This window comes from Ambystoma mexicanum, chromosome 4p (genome assembly GCF_040938575.1).
Source record: "Ambystoma mexicanum isolate Mex_15411 chromosome 4p, UKY_AmexF1_1, whole genome shotgun sequence".
Lineage (NCBI taxonomy): Eukaryota > Metazoa > Chordata > Amphibia > Caudata > Ambystomatidae > Ambystoma > Ambystoma mexicanum.
The window spans coordinates 127,876,982-127,900,598 of NC_090927.1; the positions used below are offsets into that span (position 1 = coordinate 127,876,982).

Consider the following 23,617-nt stretch of genomic DNA (forward strand, 5'->3'; position numbering starts at 1 on the left):
ACACTTGTTCTTTTGGGAAGAAATCCTCCTTGCACAGTTGCTTTAGGTTATCAGTGTGAGGGACAGAGGTGAGTTTGAGGCACGACAGTGACAGACCTTTTAGTTTTGAACTTGCTGACAATTTCACTCGTTTTCCTTGAGGCACGGATACACCTCTTAGATGTAGGGACAGAGAGGCATTTTTCCAACCTCTTATTAATAAATAAAAGTTTATACCCAAAAACATACCACCATTGTGTCCGAGCCTTACATCTGCACCCTTACAATTACAACAAAAATATATGTCGTAAAAATACAAATATATTATTATTTGAATAAAATACACCAGTTGGAAATACTTCTTATTCTCGAAACTTCTCTATCATCACAACTTCCAATAATAGTCAGTAAAATATGCCTGCCTTAATGTTCCTTGGGGCACCGACACTGCGTGCTGCAGGTAGGCCGAGACCCGCAGAATCGGGCACAAAGTTAGTGGTGCCCAATGGAGGAGTGTGGAGGAGTCTTCCCAGAAAGGGTGGTACCATTTAAAACAATTGCAAGGATAGATACATGTATGTCCAGCTGGGAGTAGCCTTTGCCACCTCAGCAGAAAAGAGAGCCCTACACACTTGTCAATTACAGAGGATCTGCAGCAGAAGTGGCCCTCCTGGCGCATCAACTTGCTGCCATCTAGCGAATGCCTAACTATCCCGACAGCAATCCCATACACATCGGCTTGGATCCGCAATATCTCCATGCAAGCGTTCACTGTGAAGCATACCCTAAGAAGGTCATGTGATCCACATGTATAAAGACCCTGCATTTCCTGGACTTGGAGCTCACGGGGGGTTCAGGCATGCTACACCGTGTGCTGAAAGCATGACCCTGTGCATGGCCAACATATGTCAGCTTGGAGTGAACCCATCAGAAGGTCCTCCTTGAATGTAGGCCAGGCCCGTGAAGTGGTTGAGGGCATCATGGAGCAGGTGGTTAAAGCTTAAGTAGTCCACGCAGTGGCGGGTGCACCGCTGTCATCGGGTTAGATAGACAAATACCCCCATGCTCCACTGCGGAGGGTGCTCCCACCTGTGAACTCAACATGGACAAAGGAGAGCAGGCGTTATAACATCTGTGAGGCCTGTTTCCAGAGGCAGTGATGATTGAGCTCAAAAGCAAACCTTCCAGGGGAGATAGGAGGCACTGTGGTTTCTGGGGGCTGTTAAATGCTCTCAATGTAAAAAGAAAATGGTGTCCTTGGTGCCTATATAGAATTTAGAGATTTAACAATCCACATATGAACTCTGTAGTCCTCAGGGAATGCAAGCAACCAATTCATCCCAGGAGACACCCTGTGACTGTCTACAGTTAAGGGGCCTGCTTTTACCTCCTCAAACCAGGCTGAATGTGAAAGGTGATTCTGATGGGCCACAACCGGCCATAGAGAGCAGAGGGGGAAACACCAGCAGTGGTGCTACTTTCATCTTTACCTTATGGGATTTAACTATTTAAATGGAATAGTTAAATTGACTTGCCCCTTTCCCCACATTTAACGGTGCAATCATTCGGATGGAATCTTAAATGTCACAGTTATTTTATGGGACAATTGTAAAATGCCCCTAGACAGGTTATTTTCAGTGTTTGGCATGATATGATTGGTTATTTATAACGCACTTATTACCCAGAGGTTTCTAAGCACGGACATGGGAATAGAACCTGTGTTGCTCTGTGTCGTCTGGCTTCCAAGGTGAGCACGTTGCCCCTGAGCTATCCCCCCGAGACATGAAGGGAGTTTCACTGAAACAGTTTCATTACTCCCCGATTGGCTGGAAACAACTAGAAAGCGCTTCCCCAAAGCTTCCCCAAAGCTCTCACCCATTCTGTTCAATATTTTGATCTGTATTTTGTATAGCAGTGCATGTTGCCAAGCATCCACTACAAATCACTTGTGAACCTTGTGGGCGGTGTCATGGTGGACGTCTAGGCTTGTGCTGATTGGTGGCTATGATTGCTTGATCGGCCAATGGGTTATTTCATCTGGAAGGGTCAAGGATAGCGAGCAGGGGAGTATTCTCCAACCGGCGAGGCCCAGTCCCAGGGCTGAGGGTGGAGTGGGCCTGGCCTTCTCTGCCATGGGGTGAAAGCTTTGCTCTAGTTCCTCTGCCTGCAGAAACTAGGGGCACTTGGACATCAAGCAGTTGCCAGTCCAATCAGGAGGCAATGCTGCACCCCTCCCAACCTCACCAAGCAGAAAAGGGCATGAGTACCCAGGTTTTAGTGGCAGGAAAGTTAGATGGATCTACAAGTCTGTTGGTGCGTCTAATCCGCCGTCCAACCTCAGCCATTGGAACAAACCAATATGGAAATGGGGGGGGAGAATAGCCAGCACCTGAAAGGGAGGATGGGATGCAAAGGCAGGGCCAATTCCATGTGAGAAAGGGAGCAAGGGATATGGAGGACCAATTCAGTAATGACAATCGGGCACAGCCCTATACAATGGAGGCCAAAGGTGTAGAGGAGAAGGAGCAACTTCTGCCTGCTGAAGGCATTGACTAAGACCCTGACATGAGGGGTCTGATACTGGAAGCCACCTGGCATCATAAGCCGAGTCCCCGGCCAGAGCCAGAGTCCAGAAGGAGGGACTCTGCGCCTGTAGTGGGCTCGCTCAAGCTCAGGCGGGGACCCATGGCTATAACCGGAGCCGGACTACAACGCAGGTGAGTGCGCAGAAATACTTGCTGCTAATAATAACAGTAGTACCTTGGAAGGGGGAACGACATCCGTGCTGGTGAGGTATCACCCAGGGCAAGAGGGTTTAAGTGGCATTTGCTGGTAGGCCTCTGCTATACCGAGAAGCTTAGGCAAGACAGACCATGTGCCAGGGAGGCCAAGGCTGAAGCCAACAGAAGGAGTCAAAGAATACAAAGGAGAGAGCTGGCCACTATAGCGCCAAGACTGCAAGTGAGCCAAGAAGCGAGCTGTGTGCTATATACCCGACACACAGAGAGAGCCAAGAAGCGAGCTGTGTGCTACAGCCCTGAGACTCCAAGTGAGCCAAGAAGGGAGCTGTGTGCTCTATCCCCGAGAATCTGAGTGACCAAAGAAGCGAGCTTGGTGCTATATCACAGAGACTATGAGTGAGCAAAGTAGCAGGCTGTGTGGTATAGCCCCGAGAATATCAGTGAGCAAAGAAGCGAGCTTGTTGCTATATCCCAGAGACTATGAGTAAGCAAAGAAGCGAGCTTGTTGCTATAGCCCAGAGAATATGAGTGAGCAAAGAAGTGAGTTTGTTGCTATATCCCAGAGAATATGAGTGAGCAAAGAAGCAAGCTTGGTGCTACATCACAGGGACTATGAGTGAGCAAAGAAGCAAGCTTGTTGCTATATCCCAGAGAATATGAGTGAGCAAAGAAGCAAGCTTGGTGCTATATCCCAGAGACTATGAGTGAGCAAAGAAGCGAGCTTGTTGCTATATCCCAGAGAATATGAGTGAGCAAAGAAGCAAGCTTGGTGCTACATCACAGGGACTATGAGTGAGCAAAGAAGCAAGCTTGTTGCTATATCCCAGAGAATATGAGTGAGCAAAGAAGCAAGCTTGGTGCTATATCCCAGAGACTATGAGTGAGCAAAGAAGCGAGCTTGTTGCTATATCCCAGAGAATATGAGTGAGCAAAGAAGTAAGTTTGGTGCTATATCCCAGAGACTATGAGTGAGCAAAGAAGCGAGCTGGGTGTAATATGAATTTGAATAGGAGATTAGAGAATCTGGACCTGGATATTAGGTCCCCTATCACCTTTAATTGCCCCCTCCTGATCATTATTAGTTAGAGTGAACCCTTCCCCCCATGGGGTCCCTAGGCATTTATCCAGAACTCCACCCTCTTGAGTCTAATCAATAAAGACTCTTGAACTGCAAACTCTGTGCCACAGGCGCATGATCATATAGAGGGCATAGTACTTTCAACCTAGGATGTAAAAATCTTTTGATTGAGTGGATTGGCGGCCATCTTACATGTAAACATCTGGCCATCCTTTGGCTTGCAGTGAACCTCAGAGATCTATGACATGCAGGGTTGAATTCAATGGCGCCAATTCACCAAAATCACAGGATGAGAGGAATAGAGAGACATCACGTGAATGTTGACCCAATGATCTCACACTAAGGGCCACAGCCATTGACCCTGATGAAATTACTAGATGCGGGCATAGCCAGTTCTACATCTGCAAGCCGAGCACAGGGGCATCAATGGAAACCATACAGCCTACAGCGTCCCATGAATCTGTCCATGTTTGCAACCAGGCAGTGCCAACTCAACCTTTCACCCTCCCCATAGCAATACAATCAGAGCCATAGAGATGGGTAAGAATGACACCAATTAAAAAAGGCCCAGGAGACAATCATCCTCTGGATGCTAAAATATTAGAGGATTCAAACTGTGACAAAAGGGTCCCAGGCAGAATGTCACAAGTGCCATATAAATTAATAATTAAAAACAAATTACATTGCTCTCCACCACCTCCTCCAGCAGGGGAAATTAACACAATTATTAAGGGTATGGAAAATGTCAACTGAATAGTCAATAATGTGGTGGAAATCAGATTTTTCATATGTCAGGTCACTGAATTGGCACTATTCAGAGGAGCTTCTGCTGAAACTCCACAGTTTTGTGGTAGCGCAGGCTGAGCTTAAGGCTGTCACTCCTGGATGTGGAAGGAATCAACAAGCGCAATTGCAACACAGTTAGGTAGTCAAGAACTGACGCTCCTCTACCCCCTGCTTATGTGCCTCCCCCTGCTGCTACTGTTTTCATATTCCTCTGTAACCAGCGCCTAGATGCCCATGGTCTTTATGCGCTTCTTATAAATGTACAAACAAAAAAAAATAAACAGGAGTACTTGTGGAACTACTACACATGTATTAACTGAGCACCACTAAAAAGCTCTGGGATGAAAACCGGAGAATGCAGAATAAAACTAACAGAAACTTGAATTGTAGCACTGCCTCTGCACCAGTGAATGGTGGCCATTGGGGACGGGGGAATTGAATTTAATTTTGGCCTGTGGCTGTGTGCGCTGTGTGAGAGGAGTATGGCGCCCGTAGAAGAGGTTGCGATTGACCTCTCCGAAAAAATGACAGGGATGTTTTTCAGGCAATTGGCCCCTGTTCCAATTGTCTGAAAAACATTGTTCGCTGACGCGACAGGTCATTTTCCCAGCAGGCCACTGAGCACAGCACCTGAGGAAGTTAGGCTGAGGTGGCTCTCAAGCATACAAAGAAAGGTCAAATGGGTGCCTGGGGTGCCCATATTCCATGCACCTCTTTTGCTGAACATTAAGTTCTTGCCTCCCATAATCCTTAGCATGTAGTTTATGGTAATGCGTGGAGTCCCCAGAATGCCACATTCTCTCTTATGCAAATTCCCAGATCGTTGTTTCACATGGGTTACAATGTATCTATTTGTGAGAGAGGAAAAGAGAGAGCAAGAGAGTGAGCGAGCGAGTGAGCGAGAGAGGGTCGGTTAAGAGTGACAGAGTGAGAACGTCAAATGGGACCTGTCTGCACGAGGCTAGCGGTAGGAGTGCAGGGAGGACGCCCGGTGGCTTTACCTTGTAAGGCCTACTCCCCTCTCCGACATGACTAACCGCCTCCCATCTAATATCTCCTGCCACCTTACACAGCTGGCCACCACAGGCCTAGCCATTAGCACATCAGCGAGAGGAAAGAGAGCTTCAGAATGAAGCGAACGAGCAGGGGAATAGATAGAGATTAAAGAAGAAAGACAGGGAGGAGCAAGGCCATAAAGACATTTCAACGATGCACCCTCAAAACCAGGGGCTTGGGCGATGACACCCCAGGTCTCATTTGATGCATCCCCTGAAATTCAACTGGATTAGGACCTATTTCTTCTTAAGAATAAAATGCTGCCTTCAACAGTTGCAGTGAAAAAGAGTCTTCAGGACCTGGCACTCAAGGCACGTGGTGGGGCTCCCAGAGCTGGGGGTCTGCAGCTGCTCCGCTTCAGGCCAATAGCCATTGCCACTCATGCCATCAGATCCTTGCTCCCCCTTCCTGCTGCAGAGCTGCACCGGGTGTCATGAGTCTGACCCGCATGCGCAGGGCCTTTTCCAGACCCTGAGCTATAAGGTGTTTCTAGCTCAGCAAAAAGGGGCTGGAACCAGTAACACTCCCTAAAACTCCCTCATGAAGAAAGATAGCAACAGGCCTGATTTATTCACAAGGGCCATACCCAGAGAGCTCTGCAGACCGACTGTGGTTCCCTTACCGGCTGCCTAGGCAACCGGGCAATGCCCGAACTGCCAGCCCATGGGCCTGTTTTTTTGCCGGAATGGACCACTTTTTGGGCCAGAGACTAGTGGACCAGTTTCATGAGTAACGATGCTAGTTTCAATCAATGTCATTAAGCAAATATGTTTTCAAATGCATTAGTGTCAGCATACTTTACCCAGGACACCCCCTTGGCTGGTACCCACACAGTGTGCTCTGGATGGTAACGATTTGCCATGGGCGATTGTGGGACACCTGTTCATTGGTGCATGGGTCGATTTCATGCCCCGTGCAACCCTGCCTGCAGCCACGAGAAAGTCGCAAGGTTACGATGGCCATTTAGAATTAATATTTGTATTATTATTAGGTTATTTATTGAGCGCAGGCCTGGCTTCGGGAAGCAACAGAGCGCTTTACAATCATAGAGGGAAGAACGCGGGGAGGGAAGCAGAGGGAAAGGGAGCAGGGAGCTAAGAGGGGAGGAAGAGGGCGGGCAATTGGCAGCAAGTGATCTACAAGCAACCAGGGGGGGTTACAGTGGGGCGCAGATCACACAGTCTCTGGGAGGGTGGGGAGTGGAGGGAAAATTACATTAGGGCCACCACATGGCTGACCTAACACACAGCTGAACCTCGTGTGGGCCTAGGGACTCGCCGTGTGGCTGAGCCAGACTGCTTAGAGCATTTTTTTTTAAGTTGTTCCCCTTAAGCGTTGGCTGTGCAAAAACTATGTTGGTTGTGTGCCCATGCTGTCTGCAGGCAGCACGCGGCAAAGTACAGCCAGGTGTTACCCGAGTACAGCAGGCAGCAGGCGCGTGCAGCATTGCGCATGTGCGCGGGTGAGCAAAGGTCAGCGGCCCAAACCATCAGCCGAGGGGAGCAAGTTCTCGGGTGCTCGATGGCAGATGGGCTCCTTACAGCTACCAACGGTGTCAGTGCCAGTGGGCAACACGCTTCTCCACTGGGCTTTTAGCCAACGTCGCGGTGCATGCTGGGACTTCAAGTGTCATACTTATAATGGGCAAAACAAAACTACAGTTCCCAGCATGCAAAGGAACAGTGGCTGCACATGCAGGACTGTGTTAATCTCCACTCCTGGGCGTGTAGCCAACGTCGCTGTGCATGCTGGGACTTCAAGAGTCATACGTATAATGGGCAAAACAAAACTACAGTTCCCAGCATGCAAAGGAACAGTGGCTACACATGCAGGACTGTGTGAAGCTGCTGCTTCTCCTAGACACTGCAGTGCGTGTTTAGAACCACACCTGCAAAGGGCGAGAGATGAAGCTGGGTTCAATCGTGCACACCGACACCACCACCGTAGGGTGTGGGGGTGTAGAATGCCACGCACACTGTTTATTTCCTGCTGAAACCTCCCAGAGCGAAGAGGGGCATTCAAGGGCGGAGAACATGGTGTCTAAAAATGAACTCTAAGACTCTCTTCAGAAGCAGGGCACCCCACACTGCTTTATAACAGGAATGTGCGCTTGGAAGGCATTTTCTTGTTGACTGGTGAAGTAGAAGACAGAATAAAACGCCTTGTTTGCAGTAGCAACACTATGTTTCAGCCGGGAAGGTTATTTCTTTGCAGGCCTAGCCTGCTGCTGCTGAGGGCCATGGGCCTTGGAGCCATCGCTGCGAGAGGAACCGGGCCTCAGAGGCAGGGGTGCCGGGGTACTGATGTTGGCAGAGCAGGACTGCCCTCACTGTGCCCGCTTTCCGTTCGGCTGCCTGCTCACTCTGCAGCTTCATGACACTTCTGGCCCGCACACCTTTGGCAGTCCCAGTTTGTGGAATACAAAGCAACCCTATCCAGCCAAGTCAGAGGTGTGGGCTCATGGGGGCTGTAGTTCAAACCATCTGGAGAGCCACTGAGTGTAGACCCCTGCTCTAGAGGACTGGAAAGCCATTGCCCCTCTCTGTGAGCCATTCATAGCCCCCTAGCCCTCTCCCCCTGACTGCCTTCAGGTCTATGTTCAGGACACCTGGGGAAGGGCCTGGCTTGGGGCCTGGCCTGGCCCGGCTCGGGGACAGTGGCTTGGGGACGGTGGCTTGGGGACAGTGGCTCGGGGACAGTGGCTTGGGGCCTGGCCTGGCCCGGCTCGGGGACAGTGGCTTGGGGACGGTGGCTTGGGGACAGTGGCTCGGGGACAGTGGCTTGGGGCCTGGCCTGGCCCGGCTCGGGGACAGTGGCTCGGGGACAGGAGCTCAAGAATACAAGACACCAGTGGGTCCATGTTTTAAAAAAATAACAATTTATTTGTGAATTGGTTTAACAAAGTCAATCTTACACAGGACATACAAAACATGGCAAGTGGATGAAAATGTTGATGGAAAATACAAAAAGAAGTTCTTATTACATATGTCCAAAATAAATAGAAGTTCCTTATACACTTAGTGAAATTAAAATACCTGGCAAAGTGCTTAATAAAGTGCTTGGTGCATGCATAGTGACATATTAAAATCGTATTAAAAACACATGTACATTCAAAGCGGTAAAATGCATGTGAGGGTTTTTTATAGCGCCAGGGAAATCGAAAAGAATTTGGGAGGGTCTCAGAGAGTGCACATCTATGAACAGATATAAAGATTTCCATTTCATGAGAAGGAAAAGTAGCAGAGAGCTGAGCCAAAGAGAAACCGAGGGGTTTGTACCAAAATAAAGACGTAATAGGGGGAGGAGGGAAAAACCAATCATGAAATGGGGGTGGGTGTTAAGGCAAGAAGGGCTGCGGTTTAGGAAGCAGAGGCTGCAGGAGGACTGGGAGAAGACAAGCAACACATAACAATAAGGCCTACTCACAGGCCCTGTGCATTTCACCCAACCCTTGCATGCATGCTGGACCTTGTAGTTCAAAGTTGTTTAAGGGCCTACAACTATAAACACATGATGGGTGTTGGGTTAAAGAAATCAGGAGTGCATACAAGTGACTCTGATGAACATGCATGGATATGCAGCCATGTCAAAAGGAAAGGACATGGTTGGGGAAAGGATCTTTCTTTTCTATGACTATCCAGTACTTTCTCCACATGTTCTAGACTGGAATAGTGAGGGGCTGGACTAGTCAACGCTACTGTTTCATGCTCTGGAGGTTTGTAAAGCACACCAGGTCCACACTTCTGCCCCCATACTGGCCTCGTGCATCTTAGCTCCTTGCTTTAGCCATGCAGTCTCATTAGAAGATTACCCTCCTCAGCTTGGGCCTCCTGCTCACATACGGGCCTCGTGGAGCTTAGCTCCTTGCTTTAGCCATGCTGTCTCATTAGAAGATTTCCCTCCTCAGCTTGGGCCTCTTGCCCGCATACGTGCCTCGTGGAGCTTAGCTCCTTGCTTTAGCCATGCAGTCTCATTAGAAGATTACCCTCCTCAGCTTGGGCCTCCTGCCCCCATACGGGCCTCGTGGAGCTTAGCTCCTTGCTTTAGCCATGCTGTCTCATTAGAAGATTTCCCTCCTCAGCTTGGGCCTCTTGCCCGCATACGGGCCTCGTGGAGCTTAGCTCCTTGCTTTAGCCATGCAGTCTCATTAGAAGATTTCCCTCCTCAGCTTGGGCCTCTTGCCCGCATACGTGCCTCGTGGAGCTTAGCTCCTTGCTTTAGCCATGCTGTCTCATTAGAAGATTTCCCTCCTCAGCTTGGGCCTCTTGCCCGCATACGTGCCTCGTGGAGCTTAGCTCCATGCTTTAGCCATGCTGTCTCATTAGAAGATTACCCTCCTCAGCTTGAGCCTCCTGCTCCCATACGGGCCTCGTGGAGCTTAGCTCCTTGCTTTAGCCATGCAGTCTCATTAGAAGATTTCCCTCCTCAGCTTGGGCCTCTTGCCCGCATACGTGCCTCGTGGAGCTTAGCTCCTTGCTTTAGCCATGCTGTCTCATTAGAAGATTTCCCTCCTCAGCTTGGGCCTCTTGCCCGCATACGGGCCTCGTGGAGCTTAGCTCCTTGCTTTAGCCATGCTGTCTCATTAGAAGATTTCCCTCCTCAGCTTGGGCCTCTTGCCCGCATACGTGCCTCGTGGAGCTTAGCTCCTTGCTTTAGCCATGCAGTCTCATTAGAAGATTACCCTCCTCAGCTTGAGCCAGAGCTGGCTTTTGGTACTTTCATTTTTATTTTTCCCATTATAAAAATGAGGTCACAAATCTTGGCATATGAAGTGTTGTTTGCTGAAAAGCAAGGATGGTCTCAAGGTGCCACGCATGACATGGAGGCAGTCATTGCGATCTACCATTGGGGCAGCCCAGCCTCCATTCTATGATGGAGATTTGCCTTTAGGTTGCATACCACCTGCATTGGAAAGCTCAGCAGGTTCATTGCTTGTTACTAAGATCTGAGTTCAGTCCCAGTCCCAGGTTCAAATCCAGTGAGGGCTGACTCAGTTTATCATCCTGCCGAGGTGATTACATTTTGAGTCCCAAATACTTTCAGGGCTACAAAGCATCAAACCCCCCAGTTCAAGGCACTATACTAAAGTAGACTATTGTCAATATTATTCCTATCCAACCTATCGCAAACGCCTCGGTTGCACTTTAGGAGCAAGCGTCTAACCTTGCAAATGGCCCATAGACAGGCATTGAACCACAGCGCCACGAGTCGCGGCCTCCATCCTGATGTAGGCGCTCTGTCTTGTTGAGTGTGGCAGGAGACCAGAGCAGGTGCATTTGTTTCTTGGTGGCTGTGATGCAACAGTTGGTGATGGGCCGCACACTTGTGGATTTGATTGGGGACAGTAAGAATTGGGGTGACCTGGATGCACCACCGTCACCGGGTTTTAGAACTAGCCCCGTGGACTGTCTATGACAGAGGTCTGCAACCTGTGGCTCTCCAGATGTTTTGGAATACGACTCCCATGATCCTTCCCCATCGACTCTCCTGGGTGGTGCTGATAGGAGTTGCAGTTCAAAACATCTGGCGAGCCAAAGGGTGTCAATTCGATTGTGGCCCGTTAGAAATCCAGGGTAAGGTGTAGCGGGATACCAATGACAGAGTCAGCACTACAGAGCGGTCGCCCTGATATAAGAAACTCCACATCGTAGAAAGAGATCCTCCGAATCATCAATGCAATGAAAAATCCAAACTCAAGCAACGAAACTCGGTCACCATCTCGAGAACTATGCAGCAAGATTACCAGCCAATCCAAAAACAAGGCGAAGACTATCCAACAAGCCACAGGCTCAACACGGAGAGATGAAGACCCCACTCCAATCCAACGTTGGATTGGAGTGGGGTCAACCACTTCAAACCCCTCACAGAACCGTAAACGTGGGTGAGGCAAGCAGCAATGCAGACTAACCTACCGACACCTGCGCCGAGAAATCCAGAAAGACATAGTTACGAGATGATTTGACATTTATAACGCGCCTGTACACAAGTGTTTCTAGGCGCAACAAGACAAGGGGGTAGCATAGGGAGGACAAGACAATACTCCTGCTAGGTCGTGTGTCGTTTGGATTGTGCAAGTGCGACAACGAGAAGTGCAGGGGGAAGGAGAGGGGGGAGTGCAAGGGAGAGGACAAAGGGAAGTGCGATTAGGGCAGCATGGCTCTGAGTGAGTGCAGCCAGGGCAACACGACTCTGGGTAAGTGCAAGGAGGCAGACAGTTACAACCCCTAAGTGCGCGGTACGCCAGGAGGAAGTGCAAAGGAAGACTGGTCGTGGAGGAGCCTGGTACCCAGTGAGGGAACCAAGCAACCAGTTGGTGCAGCAGACAGGAAAGTTAGCAAGGGAGCACAAGTGAGAACGTAGAGTAGAAAAGGGGGTTCTTGAGCTGCTTCCGGAACTTCAGGTGGTCCGGGTCACGTTTGAGAGGGGCAGGGAGGCCGTTCCAGGGGAGGGACCTGCAGAAGAGAGAGATCTACCCCCCACTCTCTGCCTGGAGAAGTCTGACCCTCAGAGAGTTGGAAGCAGCTGAGTGAAGGGCTCTAGAAGGAAGGTATTTGGGAAGAGACAGTTGGATGGAGTGTGGGTCCCAACCCTAGAAAGCCTTGTGGGCGATGGAGAGGGTCTTGAACTTGATCCTTGCAGACATCGGGTGCCAGTGGAGAGTTTTCAGAGCTGGAGAGATGCGCTCCCTGGGCTTGCGGACAAGGATAAGGATAAGTCTTTCAGTCATGTTCTAGATGAGTTGCAGAGGGCGCAGAGCAGAAGTAGGCAGATTGAGAAAGAGACTGTTGCAGTACTCCAGCCTGGAGAGAACCAGAGCTCTGGAGACAGTGAGCTACTGGGGGCAGGTGAGAAAAGGCAGAATACCTCTGAAGAGGTGCAGCTGGTAGTAGGCTTTTTTTGTTGCAAGGTCCTTGATCTGAGGAGAGAAGTAGAGAGTGGAGCCGAAGATGACAACAAGGATTTTTGCCTCACAGGAAGGCGAGGGTAGAGGGCCCAAGGAGGGGGGTCAGAGTGAGAGAGGGAAAGCGGGGGCAGGGGTCTCAATGAGAAGGATCTCCGTCTTACTGGCATTAAGGCAAAGATCATTGGAGGTGCACCAAACCTGAAACGTGGATAGACAGTCAGGAATGAGCGAGGGAGGGGAGGAGGCTGAGGGAAGCCTGAAAGGGAGCTGGGTGTCATCCGCATAACACTGAAAGTTAGCAGAGAAGCTGGACATCAGGTGGCTCAAAGGGGCCAGCTAGACATTGAAGAGCAAGGGTGAGAGGATAGAGCTCTGGGGGACTTCACATGTGGAGAGAGAGGTGGTGGAGAGAAATGATGCAAGCTGGTCCTGGGAGGGACGGTCCAGGAGGAAGGAGATCAGCCATACCAGGGCCTGATCCGTGATGCCAAGGTTCACACCGAGTCTGTTGTTCACGGTGGCGTGATTGATTGTGTCGAAAGCAGAGGAAAGGTCAAGGAGGATGAGAATAGAGCGAGAGCTGGAGTCAAGATTAGAGAGCAGATGTTCACAGGTGTTCAGGAGAGCAGTTTCCGTGCCTTTGGCTGTTCTGAAGCTAGGCTGATGGTCATGGAGACAACCAACATATTAAGTGTGAAGAGTAAGCTGGGAGATGGCCAGCTTTTCCAGGAGTTTGCCCAGGAAAGGGGTGATTGAAATCAGGCGATAGTTTGCCAGACAAGTAGGATCGGCAGAAGGATTTTTTAGGGGGTTGGACGGTGCACAAGGGAGTGCTTGAGGAGAGCGGGGAAAGATCCAGCAGCGAAAGAGTGATTGGAGAAATCTGCCAAGACTGGAGCGTGGGTGGCAGCGTGGTCCTTTTGGTTCTACAAGAGCAGGGTAGAACCTGTTTGGATGACACTTCCATCAATTGGATTGGACTTGTCTTGAGATATCTTCGGTGTTGTCAGAGAGAAGGAGGAAAAAGAAAGATGAGAGGGAGAGGGAGCCTGAGAGAGGTAGAGGGAGAGGAAGAGGAAAGCAAGGATAGGATGTCCTGAGTTTTAGAGGTGAAGTGAGAAGCCAGAGCCGTACAGAGGACCTGGGAGGGAACAGGAAAAGTGGAGACTGCAGTAGGATTGGCCAGCTCCTTGTAGACTTTAAAGAATTTGGCTGTGTTATTTGAGGCCGTAGAAAGGCAGGCTTGGATATGGACCCTCTTCCTGTTAGCAAGGAAACTTTTGCCAACCCCCTGCTGATGAACTCATCACTGGCAATTGGGATCATACCATGATAATGTTCTTCAAGAGGGCCTCCACCAAATGCCTGCTCAAACACACAACAGGAACCAACAAGCTGACATCTGATCTCCAACATAACCATTCCTGGCAAAAACCATGGTCTGCTACATAAGCAATCAAATTCTGGAAACGCATACATTCGGACAACATACCAGACCACCCTCAAGTAGGCTGTATACCCATGAGAGGAACAGAATCAGCACTCATTTGATTTTCCCCAGGGAATTCCCACCATTGATTGCTCCTTGACGTCTTCCACTGCTGTTTGGCTCCACTGTGATTTTGCCCGTAGGTGCCGCCGGTGGTCTTCTGCCGAGGGAACACACCCTGTTGAGGGGTGCTCTGCTATTCTTTTCACAGTTTCATTGCTCCGCGGTTCACCAATTTAAGGACGCCAGTTCGACTACCCCGGATAAGACACTTTACATATTTATTGGGATCTCATCAGCCTGCTACCCTCACTAACGCGCTCAATCTCTACTTTCCACCTATACACATACTAACTAAGCCCCCCAAACACAGTAGTTTTACAACCCCCCAACACTAAAATAGTGGAACGCTACATCACTACCAACAACTTATACAATAGTCCCAAATGCAGCACCCTCTCACTATCCAGATGTTTTGGACTACAACTCCCAATCACTCGAGGCAGCCCAGTCGACGGTGGGAGATCATTGCCGATGCGGGGTCGCATGTTGCAGGACCCGGCACTAAAGGCTCCCAAGACTCCCCTCTGGATATAGATACCTCAATTGCCCTTGACACACACCACTTCGGAACCCACCGGCACGTAGATTCCAGGCACTGTTCCAACCTCGCGCAGCAACTCCACAGCAGAGCTATCTTGCATTTTAGTTCTACTCCTATCCAGCCCTCCTCTTTTTGCGAACCCCATAGCCCACAGAGACCATGCAAATGGCAGTTGAGCGCTGTGTAAAACACAACAACAGAAAGATGACATTGTTATAGACTCTGTGCGCAAGTTTGTTAATGTCTACAAGATTATGCATGTCCGTAAATATTGTGGATGATATCAACAGGACTGAGAAGGTTGACTCCACTCTTCTTATCACAATGATAAGCTTTTCCTCAGATAACCCCAAGACCCAAATCATAGTGGTGAGAAGGGAGCAGAGGAAGCCAGGCTGGAGGCTGTGGTTATGTCATGTTATCTGGTCTTGAACCCCGCACTGCTGCCACTTGCGTGGACTCTTGGTGCCCTGGCGGATGATGCCACCTGACATGGCAATGTCAGCTGGCAGCCATTTACACAGTGGCCTCTTTGCATCTATGACAACTGTTACAGCACACACCTTCCAGCAAGCACACACACTTGGCAGAAGACAAACACCACCAACTCACCCTCATGTGGGAGGTGGTTGTTACACACCTGGTACACAGCCTCACTCTCTGCCTACACTGAACGCCTCCACTAGACTTCTATGGAATCACACACGCAGGAGCCCTTTGATTCTCCTCCAAAAAGGCTCATATCCAGTCACTTCAATGGGATGTCACTAAAAGAAACATGTGACATCGCTGGCATTGGAGGTGAAAGGGGGCCTGAAGGTGTCATACATGACAACTGGTCGCTTGCCATCTCAATGGGTCCTACCTTTCTGCCTTTGGATTCTGAGACTTGTTTTTCCAGCAAATCCCATTATAAATAAAACACTGGTACCTGACATTGCCCACCTTAAGATATCGCCCCTAGTGTAGCCAGAAGAATGTTGGTGAGGTAGCGCAGTGGGTTGTAGTGCCTCCGGCAGAGATTTCTGTACCACCAGAACGTTTCTGGTTTGAATCCTGGCGCTGCCGCAGCCGCCGCCTCAGCCGTTTCACATGCCAAGATCATTTAAATGGGCATCCTGCGGCGGAATTATACCACTTTACCTTACAAAGCCACGAGAGCGCCCAGAGACCATGGAAATGCAGCAGTGTATGGTATAAAGCAACTTAACATAACACCTCTTATTAAAATACCATAGGGCTATACCCTTTTCTAGTGGGCCCTGTAAACATGGGCAGTATCCTATTGGATTCTAATATCCCACGAAAGCTGCAAAAGCAGAGGACAATGGTCCTCTCCCGCGCCCCCACACGCCCTGGCACGGATCCTGCGAGTCGCAAACAATTGCAATTCATGTGTTGCTACAAAGGCAGCCTCTGTCCTCTGTGCCCTTTAAGCTTTTTCTGTCTTCCATTGACCGTGATGTTTATTTTTAACAATTTTTGCTTAATAAAGATAGTGGCTGGCGCTGCGGTCTGTAAATCCCCGCCTGCCTTCCAAAAAGCTGTGACGTCCAGTGTATGAATTGCCACTGTTATTATTTACCAATGTGGCAATATCAGGAGTGAGGCTTTTTTTGAAGTAGCAGACAGCTGAAGGCCTTGTAGAAACTTCTCATTTTGGCAGATGAGATATTGTGAGATAAAAGGATTTGCCCCAGAGCACACACTTTGGTTAAATGGCGAGGCCGGGATTTGAGACCAGTCCCCAAATCAGTCACTTCTACAAATTACTTCCTAGGTCTAATTGGTAGAAATATTGTTTGCAAAAGGTCTTTTTGAAACGTTGGTTTGAAAACATCATCTGACTGTAGAAGGCATTGCAAAAGAAAAAGTTACTCACCATAGTGAGTTCTGTACTCTTAGTCCATAGTCCCCTTTCCTCCATACTGATGGGTGTCCGTTCTGGGGGACGGGACCAGAGCACTTTTTGCACAGCACAAAATGACAAGTTCCCTTCACTTAGTTACTTTCTTCTTTATTTCGATGTCATTACACCATAAAAGAAATACACAATACAATCATAAAATACAACGCAATCATAAAACAGGTGTTGAAAGATCAAAATAAAACATCTGAGGCTAAAATACCAGATCCCTTTAAAAATGTTGTAATGCACGGGAGGCGCAGCAGCTGACTCCGCCTACCAGCTCCACGCATCAGTACTAGGCAGGATACATTTACTGGTGGACGGCGGCGGGGCGTATGCAGGAAAGGGGACTATGGACTAAGAGTACAGAAGTCACTACAGTGAGGAACTTTTTCTTACTCTCATGTCCCGGTCCCTTTCCACCATACTTATGGGAGACTACAAAGCAACCAAGCTAAGGAGGTTCTGCAGAACTGCCTGGCCGAACCTAGCATTTGCTCTGGCCGTTGTGTCCATACAGTAGTGTTTGCAAAAAGCAGACAGAGATGTCCACGTGGCTGCCTTACAGATTACTTCTCAAGGAATGTTTCTCTGAAATGCCACTTCTGTGGCTTTAGCTCTAACTGCGTGAACCTGCAAGCCCTTAGGGATGGTCTGCTTTTGTGTTTTGTATGCTTTGGCAATACAGGAGACGATCCATCGCGCTGTGGTGGCTTTCGATGCTTGACTGCCAGCTGGTTGGCCAACAAATGACACAAATAGGTTGTCTGATTTTCTGTATGGTCTACAGCAATTTAAGTGCCCGCCAAAAACACATAGCAAATGCAAAACCCTTTTTCCCTCTGATTGAGTAGGGGGCGGAAGAACGTTGGTAGGATTATTTCTTGAGATGAAAAGCCAAAAGCACCTTAGGTAAAAATTTGGGATGGGTTCACAGAACTACTTTATCCCTATGAAAAACTGTAAGGTTTCGTTGAAGAAAGCACCTGAATTTCGCTAATCCTCCTAGCCAAGGGGACTGCTACTAAAAATGCTGTCTTCCATGTGACCATTTTTATGTCAGCAGTTGGCATAGGTTCGAACGGCTTGTGGGATATTGCAGACAAAACTACATTCAAATCCGAGAGCGGGCAGGCTTTAGCCACTGGAGGGTAAAGTCAAAAAAGCCAATCAAAATGCCTTTTGATGTTAGGGTTTGATGTTGAAATGTTAACGTTTGGAGAGATGACGTAGGCTCCAAATGCTGATAAATATGTGCAGCAGGAATGGATGTTGGCTCCTGTAGAAGCAAGCTAAGACACGATGGACAGAGTATTATCTAAAGATGGATGAAGAGGATTCTGGGATTGCTCCAGCAGACAGAAACATATATTTGCTCTTATACTGGGGCCTTGTAGACTGTTTCCTGGCTGCTTGCTTGATAGTCATGTTGTGTTCTATCAGACCTAGACTGGTGAACACTAGCTGCTTGGGAACCAAGCTGCTAAGCTCAGGGATATTGGGGAAAGGTGAAACACTCTGCCTTCCTGTTAAGATAGAAGATCCTATGTCACAGGAATTGGCCGTGGCCAGTGTGACATGAGTAGCCATAGATCCAAGCACCACATTCGTGATGGCCACTTGGGTGCTATCAGAATCGGCATCGGGTGGAGTTCCTCAATTTGGATAGTATTCCCGGCATGAGCGAGAGTGGAGGAAATGCGTAACATGTTTCTGCTTCCCTGGGGTTCTGCAGGGCGTCCGTCGCCTGGGGCTCCCGGCAATAAGAAATCTAAGATCGCGGAACAAACCAAACAACTAGTTGTTAATATTTCATCAAAACCACTATCCAAAGACCAAACGGACACATTGAACCTAGGTTTAACATTTATACCAACCCAGAATTCCAATTTGCTGGAAGAAAAAATCAATCTTCACAGACTGGCACGGAAAATGAGACTCAAAGTCTTTTTTGATTCACAAATGGGAATCAACACTACACAAGAGCCACATCAATACTTAGAAATGAAACCCAAGAGTCATTTCGACCCTCAAGTCAATAACATAACCATCAGAATGTTTGAAGAACAGATGATAAAAGATCTCAAAAGGGTTAATTTCACCAGAACAAGGAACTACAATACCAGGAGAAGGCAGAATGAAATCATCAAGAACCTTGCGGATGATAGAAGCCTGACCCTAAAACCGGCAGACAAAGGAGGGGCCATAGTTATTATGGACACTACATACTATGAGGAGAAGATTTTAGAGCTCCTAACAGATGAGAACACGTACATAAAAATTGAACAAGATCCGGTCAGAGAAATATCAAGCATTATTGAAACTACGCTTGAGGAAGCTGAGGACCAAGGATGGATTTCCAACAAGACTAAATTGTTTTTGATTAATGAACATCCTATTACTCCAATCTTCTATGGACTGCCAAAAATACATAAGAACTTGACAAAACCCCCCCTCAGACCGATTGTTGCGGGAACTGATAGTATCTTCAACCCACTAGCAGTTTATGTGGACAAGGCATTACAACCCATAGTCCAAACAACCACAACATATCTTAAAGATACCACAGATTTTCTCAATCACCTAGACACCTTAACAGATATTAACAGAAATGATCTACTGGTTTCGTTTGATGTACAGAGTCTATATACATGCATCCCACATCAAGACGGTTTGGAAGCACTCGAATGGTGTCTACTAAGAAATGAATGTGAAGCAAACAAAACCTTCCTAATGAAATTAAGCAAAATTATACTCATTAACAACTATTTCAGATACAGGACGCAGTACTATTTACAAGCATCAGGAACTTCAATGGGGTCAGCAATGGCCCCAGCCTATGCTAATCTATTCATGTACCATTTGGAGATGAAATGGATTTTGATACCAACAAAATTTAGCAAAAAAATCATCACCTGGAAAAGATACATTGACGATGTTTTCGTCATTTGGAGAGGACAACATCACGAACTAGAGGAATTCCTAAAATACATCAATTCAGGCCACGACAGAATCAAATTCACGATGGAAATTGGAACCCCTAAACTACATTTTTTGGACGTTGAACTAGAGATTGGGGAAGATGGGATAATCACCAATATTTATCACAAACCCACCGATGTTAACAACACGTTACACTTCAGGAGCCATCATCCGACGCATTTAAAGAATAATTTGCCCTACAGTCAATTCCTTAGACTAAAGAGAATTATCTCAACAACTGACACCCTGAGGAATGAAAACCTATTGATGACACAAAGATACAAGGAAAGAGGCTATCCAGAGTCTATCATCAAGAAAGCAGAAGAAAAAACACTCACATTGGAGAGGAAAGACCTCCGTATATCAAGAAATAGATCTAAGGAGATCCCATTTCTCTACGCTTTAAGATATTCAGCACAGAGTCATCACATAACAAGGATGATCAAGAAGAACTGGGGTATAATCAAATTGGATCCACAACTAAAGAGACTATTTCCTGAACCACCCATAATCGCCTACAAGAGGGGTCGGAACTTCAGGGATAGCCTAGTTAAAGCAGAAAGACCGAGAGTGGACAATCAAAGAACCCTCACCAAGAGGAAAATAGGTACGTTTGCCTGTCTCAGTTGTGGCAATTGTAACAACATAATGAAGGGAAGCTATGTAAGACACCCATCAAATGGCCAAAAAATCCCACTAAAGGATTTTGCCACTTGTGACACGAAATCAATCATTTATGGTTTAAGCTGCCCATGCGGCATTTACTATGTTGGACAGACACAAAGGAAAGCCAAGGAGCGCTGGAATGAACACAAAAGTAACATACGTACCAACAGTGTTAACTCACCTGTAGCAAGACATTTTTCCATAAAGAAACATAATATTTCTCAACTAAAGGTTGTGATTTTGGAAATTGTGAACAGAGCCCCAAGAGGTGGCAATCATGCCAGACGTATGAACCAGAGGGAAATCTTCTGGATAGAGAGACTAAACAGTCTAGCTCCCAATGGGATGAACGAAGATTACAGTTTAGCCTCATTTTTGTAACTAAATACTGTTTCCCCTGACCCAATCAGAAACCCAGTGTGGATACAATATCAATTGCTGTTAAATACATTTTTGAATTTGTTCAGTTCACTTAGGATGATTTTTTACTGACATAGGATGTATTAAGTTACAGACCATAGAATGTGAGCATGCTTCTCTTGAAATAGTAAACACACGGATGTCCAATATTCGATTAACTTTTGTCCGTGGTAAACAATAGATTTCCCAGAAGTTACATGAGACACTCCTCACATTTATCTTTCGACTCTTTTCACCTTTATTTCATTTGACTCAAACTCCCTGCACCAGTATAGATATACACCTATATACTATTGGTTAATTACACATTGTTTTCTAAAATATGTCCGTATGACGTCTGTTTTCCCGTCACACGCTGACGTTCTAAACATAGTGACGTCGTCACGCTTCGACGTGATGACGTCATAATGTAAATAGTGGCCATCTTTAGCGAAAACCGTGTAGAACGGTTCGAGCTACAGCACCGGCCATCTTCTCAGGAAGGAGGTAAGAGAATCCTTTGTAAACAGCTCCCCAATTGCATATCATGAGCCTAGAGGCCTTCACAGAATACTCTCCACAGAATGATCCCACCCCATTGTTTTCGTGTATCTAATATAGTATATATACGTGTTTTTACAGACACGAGTGGAGGAATCGCCCATTACTGCACTACCTCCGTACCTGAGGACTCTCTACATACCACAGCGACCCATTCCATGGATGTAGTAGCTTTTTACAGAAATACCGAAAGGTAATATTTTTTCTTAGATATTACATGACTAGATTTTCCTTCATGAATTAAGATCCCGTTTTTAATTGAGCTTTCCCTATTGTCTTTTTATCACATCTACAGGTTGAATAACCATTATTGGGCTGATATTGCTATTGATAATAAATCCAGTTAGGATATTCCACATTGAACATCCAGGTGATTATTATTAAAAATTTCTCCCAAGAGTTAAATGACAGTTATCAGTGAGAATCTAAAATTTGATCATTGTATCATACATTATAGACGAAACAAAGATTAACGGCAATGAAGAGGGCTATCAATTCCTGAAGAAGGGGACACCCCGAAACGCGTCGAGAAAATATTCATCATTACTTTCTGTGGATATACCATGTGAAAAGCCTATTGTATAGAAAGTGTGATGAGTACCTTGTATGCCCTTGTATTATAATATTGAATGTAACCTCAAAATGAACACATTTATGTTATTATGTTTACAAAGACTGGATGATGAATGAATTGAAATTCATATCTATAACAATTAATTTAAAATTCAATTAAAACCGATGGTCCCCATCATTCTGTTTTATTATAATAGTGTCATGAATTAGCTTCTCTCATTAATTTCTTCTTTTTTCTGAAAGAAACTGAATATTACCATTGTATAGAAATATTGACTGTTTCTACAGTATAAAGGGTGTGCAGGGGACGGGAGAGTTCCACAATCTTGTGGACAATCTGTTGGATTTACATAGGTTAAAACAACCCAGTGTCAAGGTTGTTATTCTCCCCGGCACCCCGTAAATTTTCAACAAATCCTGTAAAAAAACCTTAAACCTAGGTGTGCGCTAGGCAACACAAATATTGGATTCTTGCTCCCGGCTCTTGTCCCAGTAGGGCTGCAAAGCGAGTGCACTTGCGATTCTTTGATATTGCAAAAAGGTCAACCTGAGGAAAACCCCACTTCAGAAAAATCTACTGAAGAACTGAATTTATGAGCTCCCATTCGCGGTTGCAGTGCGAAAGATGGCTCAGTATGTCCACTATCTTGTTGAGAGCTAAGGGTAAATGTATTGCCTGGAGAGAGAGTCGATGCAGCACCGCCCATTCCCAAATCTGTATAGTAAGATTACATAGCGGGGAGATCTCATTCCTCCCTTTAGATGAACATGGCCGCCACACTGTCGGCCTTTAGAAGTACCCTTGAGTCTTGAATCAATTAAAGGAAGGACTTCAGCACTTTGAAGATTGACAAGAGTTCCCGCACATTTGTATGCAATTGGCGCTCTGAAGCAGACCATCGAGCATGAATTTGGAATTGCTCCAAGTTTGCCCCGCAACCTGTCAGAGACGAGTACGACGTAATGGTATGAAGATGAGGAGGTTCCTGAGATGGGACTCGTTGAAGACGATTTGAATTGGCCTTTCACCACTGAAGGACCGGCCTTAATTCCGGAACAATGGGAATCTTTTGTGATTGAGGTTCCTTCTCCTGGTCTTAGGAATCCGCCAAATGTAACTGAGGACGTCTCATCCTGAGGCGAGCCAATGGAAGTGCTAGGCTAGGATTGATGCAGCCGTAAGTCCCAGAAGATGCTGCAACCACCACACTGATGTGATCCTTCACAGTAGAAAGTGTGACACTGATTGCTTTATGTCCTGAACCCTTTGATGTGTGAGCGGCACTCTTCCGAGGCAGGCTTTCCACTTGAACCAAGTGAGGGTGATATTCTCAATCAGTGTTAGGCAAGACTTCTTGAGGTCTACAGAAAGGCCCAGACTGATTGTGGTAGCCATGAAACCCTCAAAAACTGGAGGTTTGAAAGACTGCTGGTGGCCTTCCGTCAAAACGGTGAGAGATTTGTCGTCAATTGATGGGTGGAATAACTTGTTACCCTCGAAGGGTAAATCGAGGATCTTGTCCTGAACATCTTTTGTATAGTGGGTGGCTCTAGCCCACACTTTTCGCCACAGATCTACTCCAACCCTTTCAGCTCTAGTAGCTGTATTTATGTGATGCGCTGCAGATTCCCTCAAATCCTCCGCAATAAGCGCAGCCTTGACAGGGTCGGACTTAAAAGCTGCAATCCTTTCCTGTGGCAAGTATTATTGGAAATGTGAGATCTCAACCCACAAACGGTGGTTGGCTGCCACCAGGAGGGCATCAGAATCTGCCTGACGGAAATGAAGTGACGCATCAGAGTAAACCTTTTTGCCGTAAGCATCCAAAAGCATGTCTTCCTTAGAGAAGGGTGTAGAAGGCTTCGTGCGAGACGAAGCGGATTGAGGTG

General features: G+C 47.1%; 2 protein-coding genes across 5 annotated transcripts in view; one reads left to right on the forward strand and one right to left on the reverse strand.

Annotated features, from left to right (window-relative positions):
• Positions 1-23,617, reverse strand: part of DPYSL5 (dihydropyrimidinase like 5) — a 531,970-nt gene that overhangs the window by 482,964 nt on the left and 25,389 nt on the right. The window lies entirely within an intron of this gene.
• Positions 18,313-21,921, forward strand: LOC138453064 (uncharacterized). Of its 2 annotated transcripts, none has more exons than XM_069605548.1 (2): positions 18,313-21,524; positions 21,612-21,921. In XM_069605548.1, exon 1 carries the CDS (start codon positions 18,479-18,481, stop codon positions 20,573-20,575), a length of 2,097 nt encoding a protein of 698 aa, XP_069461649.1. In that variant the 5' UTR covers positions 18,313-18,478; the 3' UTR covers positions 20,576-21,524; positions 21,612-21,921. The 2 variants fall into 2 exon arrangements, with proteins under 2 accessions (XP_069461649.1, XP_069461648.1); XM_069605547.1 differs by having other exon boundaries at positions 18,313-21,347; positions 21,450-21,921.